Source organism: Microtus ochrogaster, unplaced genomic scaffold (genome assembly GCF_000317375.1).
Source record: "Microtus ochrogaster isolate Prairie Vole_2 unplaced genomic scaffold, MicOch1.0 UNK69, whole genome shotgun sequence".
NCBI lineage: Eukaryota > Metazoa > Chordata > Mammalia > Rodentia > Cricetidae > Microtus > Microtus ochrogaster.
Window position 1 is genome coordinate 1,842,387 of NW_004949167.1, and position 9,899 is coordinate 1,852,285.

At 53.6% G+C, this 9,899-nt stretch overlaps 2 protein-coding genes across 5 annotated transcripts; one reads left to right on the top strand and one right to left on the bottom strand.

The window, feature by feature from the left end:
• Window positions 1-936: 936 nt before the first annotated feature.
• Window positions 937-5,294, top strand: Elovl1 (ELOVL fatty acid elongase 1). 4 transcript variants are annotated; one of them, XM_005370061.3, is made up of 8 exons: window positions 937-1,077; window positions 3,178-3,237; window positions 3,399-3,589; window positions 3,751-3,831; window positions 3,973-4,029; window positions 4,107-4,212; window positions 4,297-4,433; window positions 4,586-4,969. In XM_005370061.3, exons 2-8 carry the CDS (start codon window positions 3,192-3,194, stop codon window positions 4,805-4,807), a joined length of 840 nt encoding a protein of 279 aa, XP_005370118.1. In that variant the 5' UTR covers window positions 937-1,077; window positions 3,178-3,191; the 3' UTR covers window positions 4,808-4,969. The 4 variants fall into 4 exon arrangements, with proteins under 4 accessions (XP_005370118.1, XP_005370119.1, XP_013210251.1 ...); XM_005370062.3 differs by lacking the exon at window positions 937-1,077 and adding an exon at window positions 1,084-2,606; XM_013354797.2 differs by lacking the exon at window positions 937-1,077 and adding an exon at window positions 1,084-1,480.
• A 359-nt stretch (window positions 5,295-5,653) lies between these two features.
• Window positions 5,654-9,290, bottom strand: Cdc20 (cell division cycle 20). Its single transcript, XM_026777504.1, has 11 exons — window positions 9,222-9,290; window positions 8,919-9,107; window positions 8,668-8,816; window positions 8,483-8,579; window positions 8,247-8,375; window positions 7,949-8,145; window positions 7,736-7,830; window positions 7,387-7,615; window positions 7,098-7,223; window positions 6,113-6,230; window positions 5,654-5,832 (listed from the first exon to the last, which is right to left on the bottom strand). The coding sequence occupies exons 2-11, from the start codon at window positions 9,097-9,099 to the stop codon at window positions 5,654-5,656; spliced, it is 1,500 nt and encodes a 499-aa protein (XP_026633305.1). The 5' UTR covers window positions 9,100-9,107; window positions 9,222-9,290.
• Window positions 9,291-9,899: the final 609 nt, after the last annotated feature.

Here is a 9,899-nt window from a genome sequence, read left to right on the forward strand (position 1 = left end):
GAAACTTGGTCTAATAGTTTGGGCTACGGGGGGTGGGGGGGAGGCGCACGTAGTGTTGAACTGGCAACTGAGTAGAAACCCCCATGCCTGTCCTTCCCAGTCTCATCAGTTTCCTCTTCAGGTCCAGGTTTTCTCTCACCTTATCTCTCTCTAGTACCTTGTACCTGAACTGTAAATTGTGTAAGTGACAGGACCAGAACTTAATGTGGTTTTGCATTGTAGATGGCCGGTAAATGTCTGATGAATGAGATGAGCTGCCTCAAAATCTTGTTTTCTTTTACTTCTAGAATAAAAGTCAGCCTCATTTGGCCTCTGAGATCTACTACATTGAACCACAGCCAATTTCACTTGCCTTCTCCCCCACCCCCACTCACTACCTTGAAGGCTAGTTTAGACAATGATTCACAGTTTTTGCCCGGGGCCACTTGTATTCTCCCATCTCCATTCCAGGAAATCCTCTCCGTGGCTCCTTAAGCTAGGACTCATCCAAGTTTATAGGTTCTGAGAGGTACGGTGGTGGCAAGCTGCTGCCTCCCGTTAAGGCCTCCCGCCACCCCAATCAGCCCTTAGCAGGCACAACTGGCCCTCCTCTGGCCCTGCTGGAGAACACTTGAGGGAATGGTTGAACCCTGGAATTTCCCCGGCGTCTTAAGGCGTGCCTGTCGCAGACAGCAGATGAGTGGTCCTCATGCTGGACTGGACAGAGGTCCGCGAATGAGACCATGCAGGCTGCACGTCAAGAAGGAGCTGGGTGCAGGCCAAGCCACAGTCATCAGCCGGGCAGGCTGAGAGATGCGAAGGAAGGGGTGGAGAGCTGGGGCTGGGTGTGCTTCCTGCCCGGGGATCTGGCGACCCGCCCCTACTCCCGCCCTGGCGACCAGGCGGGTGCTGGACGGCCCCTCCTGCCTCGGCCAGCCGCCCAATCAGCAGGCGCCCCCCGCCCGGCCCGCCCCCTCCCCCTCTGGTGACAGAAAGTCGGCCCAGCAGATGAGGAAGTGGCCGGCAGGCGGCCCTTGGGACTACTCTCCGGCCCTGATCCCTCCGAACCCTCCACTGCTGCCCGCCTGGTTCCCACTGGTGAGTGTGGACCTTCCATGGCTCCCCACGTGCCAGCGCCCCCTGCCTGGCTGGCCTGGCTAGCCCTGCCCTGCCGCCTGCCCTGCCCAGGCTGTGGGCGAGGCTGTTCTTGGGGCGAGTGGGTGGGAGGTCCCAGCTACTGGGGCTGGACCAGCCCAGCACGCTCCCTCCCCCGACACCTTGGCCCCTGACCCCCATTTGCTCACACCTAGTTTTTTTCCAGCACCTCCTGGCCTTGCCCACTCTGTCTCCTCGTCTCCCTTCCCCTTCCCTTCGCCGGTGCCCTTTTTCACTTCCATCCATTTTAAAGGAACTGACCGTGTTCCACCGTACACACCCGGGTTTCCCTCACGCTTAGGGAGAGATCCTTCGCAGAAGTCTGACTCCCTGCTGTCCACTACCGGTGTGTGTGGTGTTGAGTGGGGAGGAATGGAAGGAGGTGGTTGAGGGAGATAAGGAGCTGGCAAGCTCACATGTGTCAGAGAGGAACCGTGTGTGAGAGCACATGCGCTAGGCCCCACTCCAACATAAGCCACCAACCAAAGTGTGACTGTGTGTGAAGAAATGATCAGTGTCGCTCACCAAGAGCCCTGTGTGGAGGAGGGAGGTGGAAGGAAGCCAATGTTCGCTCACCTCTCCATGTGTCCATACCTGGTTAAGTGTGAGGGCCACTCTGTGAATGCGGTCCCTGCCAGGTGTAAGATTTAGGAGTCCAGTGGGGATGCCTGTTTTGGTGGTGTGGTCAGCAAGATTTGCATGGCTGTATGTGGATGTGTGCTAGCCCCTGGTAGAGGGTGTATGTCTCGGGGTCTGAGGCTAGTGTGTATAAGCGTGAGAGCGCAGATGGAAACGGTAGAGTGGAGCCCTGAGAAAGGACAGTGATGGAGGGCACCTGGAGCACTTAGGTTGTTGGGCAATCGCCTGATCCCTATGGGACAGAGTCCTGGGCTTTCCTGGGTCTAGGCTAGTAGGTTTTGAATCCCTCCCTGTAAGCCTTCTTCTGACATTCCTTCCAACTTTGAGGAGGAGGGGCCTAGCCCACGAGGAACCCTCCCAGAGGAGGGAAGATTCCTGAGATCTCCCCCACTCTCCCACCTCCTCACATACCACTGGTGTCCTTGCCCCTCCCTGGAAGGGAAGGGTGATGCCCATTCTGAAGTAGTACAAACTGAGAATTTGTGCTGGCTTGGGAGAGAATCCTGGGTGTGTATTTTTAGCAATCTTCTGATCAGAGCTTATCTGGCTGGTCTAAGGTGGCGAGTTTGGAGCCTTGGTTTTCTCAATTCCGGTGGGTCCTGCTCCTCTAGGCATTGACCTGTGGCCTGGACCCACCCTCCACCACATGCCCATTGTAGCGGGGGCGGGCAGAGGGCGGGGCTGCTGCAAGATCTAGTCAGACAGGTGGAGCCGCCAGGGCAGGAGTCTCAAAGAGCCAGGCTCCAGGAGTGGAAAAGAGAGAGGGGAGCTTGCGGGTGAGAAGAGGAGGAGAGAGACTGAAGGTGAGCACTGGGAAGCAGCCGCGGCCGGAGGTGAGGGGCCCCTGAAGACGGAGGTTTGTTCAGATACTGGGGTAGAAAGACCATGGAGGTGGGAGTCCTGGCAAGGGAGTCTCGGGAAGGAACCAGAAGGACTTTACTTGAGAGAAAGGGGAGTAAAAGAGGAGAGGCTGGAGGGGGGAATAGCTGGAGGAAGGATGATGGGGGGCTCACCTCACTGCCAGGGAGATGAGACTGAAGGGTGAGGAGGGAGGATGAACCGTGCTGTGAGGATGAAGACTCCAGGAGACCGGCCTCAGAGGAAGGGAGGGAGGCCAGGAAGGAAAACTCAGGAGTAGAGAGAGAGGAGGGGAAGGTGTGGAGAGGAAGGGTGGGACAGCTCTCTGCAGGCAGGCAGGGTGCTTGGGGAGCAGAATGGCCTTTTCTCCCACTATATCTCCGCTCGCCATGGCTGGGATTAAACTCGGGGCCATGGCGTGCTAGGAAAGTGCTGTACACTGAGCTCTAGTCGCAGCGAAGCAGGCTGTCTTGTGTCTGTGGACCAAGAGTAGGACGGGGGCATGCAGTGATCCCTATCTGATGCCCACTCTCCATCCCTCCTCAGAGTCCTTAGCCAGGATGGAGGCTGTTGTGAACTGGTATCAGGACTTGATGAAGCTTACAGGTAAGTTGCTGTCCATAGCCACGCCTTCCCTGGGACCCCAGGATCTAGGTTGATATCCTAATGAAGTCCTATTTCATCCTTTTGTGACCTGATTTCATGACTAGACCTAGAAAGGTATCTTGAACCCTGTGACCCTAACTCCTTTGACCTCCTATTCACAGATCCCCGGATCCAGAAATACCCTCTGATGGGGTCCCCTTTGCTAATAACATCCATCCTTCTGACCTATGTATACTTCATCCTCTCACTTGGGCCTCGAATCATGGCTAATCGGAAGCCCTTCCAACTTCGTGGCTTCATGATTGTCTACAACTTCTCACTGGTGATATTCTCCCTCTACATTGTCTATGAGGTAGGCTGGAATGCCTGGGCTGTAGTTCTGTCTGCAGGGTAAGGGTTAGGGCATAGGGCATGGGCCAGTGCATGGCATGTCTACCTTCCAGAGGTTCATTTGGTGAAGGGGAGGAGTTACAGGGAGAGAGGAACTCTGGTCTAATTCTTATTCTTTCCTAGTTCCTAATGTCTGGTTGGCTGACTACATACACCTGGCGCTGTGACCCTGTAGACTTTTCCAATAGCCCTGAGGCACTTCGGGTAAGTAGAGCCTTAGGTAGGAAATCATAAGCAACCTAGATGAAAGGAGCACTCAGAGAAGTCCTGTGTGTGGCTGGCCAGTAAGCAGAGGCTGTTTAGGTACTGTGTAAAACGCATTAAGACTGATCTAAATTGTTACAGATGGTTCGAGTGGCCTGGCTCTTCATGTTTTCCAAGGTCATTGAGCTGATGGACACAGTGAGTAGCAGTGGATATTAGAACTGGGGGAGAAAGGCAGGCGCTGGCACTCAGCCTTTCCTCCACTCTTCTCGCAGGTGATATTTATTCTCCGGAAGAAAGACGGGCAGGTGACCTTCCTCCATGTCTTCCATCATTCCGTGCTTCCCTGGAGCTGGTGGTGGGGGATAAACATTGCTCCAGGTGAGCAGTTGAGGCCACTGGAGAGAAGGGTGGCCACTGGGAGCAGAGGCTCATTTCCTGACTCTTGCTTTCTTTCCATCGTAGGAGGAATGGCCTCTTTCCATGCCATGATAAACTCCTCCGTACATGTTGTCATGTACCTATACTATGGATTGTCTGCCCTTGGTCCTGTGGCTCAACCCTACCTTTGGTGGAAAAAACATATGACAGCCATTCAGCTGGTAAGGGGCCTGATGGGCCTAAAACTAAACCCCCAATATTCCTTAGTTCCTTCTTTTCCCCAGCCAGTCTCATACCGTCCTTCCCTAAAGCCTTTATTTCTATTCTCCTCCCTCCCAAACCTGTTTTTGACCCTTGTCTTTTTCTATCCCAGATCCAGTTTGTCCTGGTCTCACTGCACATCAGCCAATACTACTTCATACCCAACTGCAACTACCAGTACCCTCTCATCATCCACCTCATCTGGATATACGGTACCTTCTTCTTCGTGCTCTTCTCCAATTTCTGGTACCACTCTTACACTAAGGGAAAGCGGCTGCCCCGCACAGTCCAACAAAACGGAACTCCAGCTATCACCAAGGTCAAGGCCAACTGAGAAGCGTGGCCTAGCTATTGCCCACCTAAGTGCCTCAGGACTGCACCTTGGGCAGCATCCACCAGTGTCCTCTCCACCAACACCTATGACCAGGGCTCATGTGGTCAGGACTGAGTAGGAGGACTGGTTCTCCCCTCCCCACAGCTGGTCTACAGGGACTACTGTTCCCATCCCTTCTCCCAGCCAGCTCCAGGGATGTGGTCTCACTGCTGTCTGCCACCGGAACTGGAGGCTGAAAGGGCTGGACACTTCCCGCTCCCTGCCTTAAACTTGGGAGAGGAACACTCAGGGCTGGCCCCCACCAGGGTCTTGTGGCCTTTCTCCTCACACTGAAGAGGTCAGCAATAATCTGTCACAATGGACTCAGGCTCCTTTTCACTACACATTGAAGCATGAGCTTCTGGGCCAAAGGTCAGGATGGGCAGCAAGCCTGGCAATACAGGCGGTGTACTCATTTGTGTCTTAATTAAAGTGACAGAGGAAACCACTGAGATTGTGTCAATGTATAAATGGAGGTGGGGCATACAGCGCACAGAGGGATGGTAGTGCTGGCAGTAATTCTAGCTGAGGAGGGTTGCTGAAGCAGAAAGCTCAGAAGTTCAAGGTTAGCCTAGACCCTGTCTCAAAATATAAATGAAGCTCAGTTATAAGGTGCCGGGTTCCATCCCCAGTACCACCACCACAACAAAATGTGGCTGAAAGTTCCCACAAGATTTCTAGCTCTGATTAGAGTAGGGACAGCCCCTAGGAAGGATGCTTGGGACACAAGAAAGGAAGATACAACTTTATTAAAAAATAAAACAACAACAACAACAAACAAAAAAAAAAACCAAGAGGGGTCTGTTTTCAACGGATGCCTTGGTGGATAAGGCTACTTTTGGCTACGCTGGCTTTCTCCCTCTCCCGCCGCAGGGCAGGGTCCAACTCAAAGCAGCGCCACAGCCGCAGAGTCTCATCGGCTGCTGCTGATGCCACTGTGGCCCCATCTGGACTCATGGTGAGACTCAGGACCCGGGCTGTGTGACCTAGGGTAAGAGCAGTGCATTTGAGTATAGACACACAACCCTCTAATTGTTAGTCCCCTTGAAATAAATCTTGAATACCATCATCTCACCCTCTTAAATAATTCAGTGGTTTTACTGTATTTACAAGGCTGTGCAATGTTCCAACTGGTACTACAGCAAACATACTTCCCATCTTCTCCAAAGCCCTTTACTCTTTTCACATTTACCTATTCTCAACATTTCATACAAATGAAATCATACACTATGTAGCCTCTCTGCCTGGCTTCCCTTTGCCACCTACCTTTGAGCTCAGCCACCTTGGCCATGGTTGGGTACTTCCAAATAACCAGCTGGTTCTGGGCAAAGCCATGCCCTGAGATGAGCTCCTTATAGTGGGGAGACCAGAGGATGGAACACACCTGTGGAAAAGAGTTGTTATGGGCATGACACACAGCCCGGGCTACTCAGAATTGAGTCCACTAGTATTAGGAATTCTATGTGCTACAGATGCAACCGTAATGGTTCACAGTCCTTACTGTAGTTCCATAAGACAAATATCTATTTTATGGAAGATAAATCCACCAGTAGGAAGTTCCGTAAATTGTCCCAAAGTAAGTCCCAGTATATGACTTCAGAGCCAATGCCTGCAGGGAAGGCTGAGTGTGAGGGAAATGAACGGGGTTGGCTGGAGTGTTTACAGCAAGGCACACATCAATGGCAAGAGCCTCGAATGTTCTAATGTATTTGGATGTTGTAGGTTGTGGGAGTTCATAGGCTTAAGGACAGTAAGATACCACTCAGACTGAAATAGAGAGGAAAGACTGGAAGAGAGGGAGCCTGGGCATGGTGACGCACACTTGGAATGCTGAAACAGGAGGATCACTGTAAGTCTCTGTAAGTCTGAGGCTAGGCAGGGCAAAACTCTGTCTCAAAAAAATAAATGACAGTAAGATCCAGTGATGAGGGGACAGATGTGAATGATAGTCCAAGATAAAACAATTCTCTTGAAAGATTCTAGGAGACTCCGATCTCTCAGCAGATCTGCCATTCTGAAGCAGTACAAGAGGAACAATACATCAGGAAGGCAAGGTGAAGTGACGAGCTTAATTCAGGATATAGGGAGGAGGTGATACTTGGGACCTAGGGTTGGAGATAAGCCAAACTTGGAAATGGTGACTCAAGAATGAACCGAGTTAGTTCAGAAATTATCAGGTATAGAGTTGGAGTGGAATTGGCTGGAATAGGTTACAACATGAATCACCACTATCGAGCCCCAACAAAACTACCTGGGAATGGGCATCCACAGCACTCAAACAGGCCCCAGAGCAGACATTCCAAATGCGGATGTGTCGGTCACTGGTGCCTCCTCCGGTCGCCAGAATATTGGACTGCCAGGGACACCACGCAACAGCCTAGGTGGGATGGACAGAGGCTGGGTCAGGTCAGTAGAGAGGCAGTAGAGCTGGTCAAGAAGCTCTAAATGTCCCAGCCTAACCCCACCATGTCCTCTCTCTTTAAGAGTCTCTAGTTGTTAGCTGAGGGTCCGCAGAGACCTCAGCTCAAATGCTTCCTCACCTTGACAGCACCTTGATGTTGAGTGAAGGTCTGCAGTGGGGCCCAGCCACTTTCTCCAGGACCACTTGGCCACACGTTCACCACGTTATCATTGCCACCACTTGCCAGATGTCGTCCATCCGGGGCCCAGCGCAGCCCACATACTTCCTGGCTATGGCCACTCAATGTGGCCACATGGTGTTCTGCTACCCGAACATCATGGTGGTGTATGTGGCCAGAGCGTGAACCACTGAAAAGAGATTTATTTAGTTCTGAGGCAGCAGACAATCGAGTCAGAGCCACTTCAGTTCTGGCAAGAAGTAGGCAGAAATCAGACTTCTGCTACAGACGAGCAAAAAACCCCACTGACCTGGACAGAATATAGCTGTTCCAACTTAGAGAGCTTACTCGAGCTGAGTGGCTAGTCATATTCCGAAGCCGTTTCTGCTGCTGCACATCCCATAGCTGTAGAGGTGAGACCACAGGATCAGAGACTGGAGCTGGGCACGAGCATCTTAGCAGCTGAGCTAGCTCTTCCCTAGGGCTGATGACAACAGAGCCACAATGCAGGCACCAGTCTCACCTGCACTTCAGCGTTACTGGTGCCCACGGCCAGGTAGTTGCCCTCTTTGATCCAGGCCACGGAGGAAATGTAGTCCCCAGGCTGTTCCATTTGCAACAGCTGCAGGATGTCACCGGTGCCAGCGTTCCATAAGTACACACTGTTGTCCAGTGCCACAGCCAGGACATTTCCAGAGCTCCAATCCACGAGGTTCAGGTCTGCCAGAGGCAGAAAGAATGGAACATGAGGTCCTCTGTTGGACTGGTCCATCCTTAGGCCATCTTTCTCCATCCACAGACAAAAACAATGATGCACTTACAGTAGTCATTTCGGATTTCAGGGGCATCGAGTATCCTGTCTGGCAGGGAAGGAATGTATCGGCAAGTCTTCCGGCTGGAGCCAGGCGTGGCTTTCTGGCTGTAGAGGACTTTCAGTCTGTTCTGGTAGCCTGTGGCAACAGAGTGAGTCTAGACCTTCAAACTGATACCACCCTTGCCTGCGACTTTACGCAGGAAAAGCAGGCACATGTCTCCCTTAGCAGGGACTGGGACCAACCTTCCGGGGCATTCTGAGGTTTCCCACTGAGTCTGAGGATCTTGGCTTCCTCCACATCAAAACCGTTCAGGTTCAGGGCCCAGGCTTTCTGATGCTCCTGGCAGAGATAGGTGGTAATGAGGCATACCGCTATCATCCAAGGGACACATAAGGTCTCGTGCCTCACGACCCCTGGGCAATCATACCTTCTTGGTGGGCGTCTCCCCGTCTTCCGGCTGGTTCTCCTTGCTCAAGAGGAAGCTGGCCACCTCCATTTGGGAAGCACTGCGATGGGGGATATAGCGGTCACCTCCAGGTTTGCTAGGGGTGGTCTGAACCTTGGAATTCGATTTGCCTGGGACAGGGAGAGAGAAGACAGTCTATCGAGGCCCCTGGAGGGAGCTCGAAGGCCGATTCTCAGCCATTGCATCTCTCCCTCTCCCGGCCCCCAACTCACCAGGAGTCCGGCCCGGGGTCCGGCCGGCGCTGTGAGATCTGTTGGCGGCCCGCATGGGCGAGGGCGCTGGGCCTTTGGTTTCCTTTGCTTTGCGCTGCCAGCGCGCAACAGGTGCATTGGGGATAGGCGCGTCCAATTGAAGCAGAGAGTGCAAGTCGCTCTCGAACACGAACTGCGCCATGGCAGCGTCTACGGGGGCGAGAGGCGACCAAGCTCGGGACCTTGCCGGGGTTTCTGGGCTCCGCCGGCCACAGCTCCCACCAGACCGGCACCTCCCCGTACGCTGCCTTCCCACGCACTAACCCCCAGGTCCTCACAGTCGATCCGTGCGTCTACAGAACGCGTTCTTTCCCGACCAGCTAAAGGCACGCCGGGCAGTTGTGCTTAAACTCTCCGCTGCGAGCACTCATTGGCTCCTTCAAAACCCAACCGTCTTAACCGTCGCCCTTGCCCATTGGTCGCTGCCCTGGAAAGGGGCGAGTCTTCCGGGAACGATTCTCAGATCTCACGAGAGTGTGGCTGCTCAGCTTGCTGGAGAAATCCCGACCCCACCTCCCGGAGCCTGAGTCTTAGTCCGGAGCGGAGTGCGGTGGGCGGGGCTTGCGCTGCCTGTCGGTTCTCGGCAGCCGCCCACTGCTTGACGTCTCTCCGGGTGGGACCGAGCGAGCGCAGTTGGTGGGGACCTGAGAGTCTGAGAACGGTCTCACCGAAGCCTGGGTGTGGGTGGTAGAGGTTATATGCACAAGGGTAAACGCGATCCCGAGGAGCCGAGTGGTTAGAGACCTTGGGCAGGTGGCAGCCTGTATAGGGAGGGCAGGAACTTGTTGGCATGCAGCCGGCTAGCCAAAAACCCTGCTAGGAGGAGATATGCGTGCGTGTGATGCTTAACAAAGTGAGACAGAGCCGGGCGGTGGTGGCGCACGCCTTTAATCCCAGCACTTGGGAGGCAGAGGCAGGCGGATCTCTGTGAGTTCGAGACCA

Coding starts and splice junctions, on each gene's coding strand:
- Elovl1 (XM_005370061.3), top strand. CDS start 3,192: ATGGAGGCTGTTGTGAACTGGTATCAGGACTTGATGAAGCTTACAG. Junction 3,238..3,398: donor GGACTTGATGAAGCTTACAG/GTAAGTTGCTGT, acceptor TCCTATTCACAG/ATCCCCGGATCCAGAAATAC. Junction 4,030..4,106: donor TCATTGAGCTGATGGACACA/GTGAGTAGCAGT, acceptor CTCTTCTCGCAG/GTGATATTTATTCTCCGGAA.
- Cdc20 (XM_026777504.1), bottom strand. CDS start 9,099: ATGGCGCAGTTCGTGTTCGAGAGCGACTTGCACTCTCTGCTTCAATTG. Junction 8,580..8,667: donor GGGAGACGCCCACCAAGAAG/GTATGATTGCCC, acceptor TATCTCTGCCAG/GAGCATCAGAAAGCCTGGGC. Junction 7,831..7,948: donor CCAGTAACGCTGAAGTGCAG/GTGAGACTGGTG, acceptor TCACCTCTACAG/CTATGGGATGTGCAGCAGCA.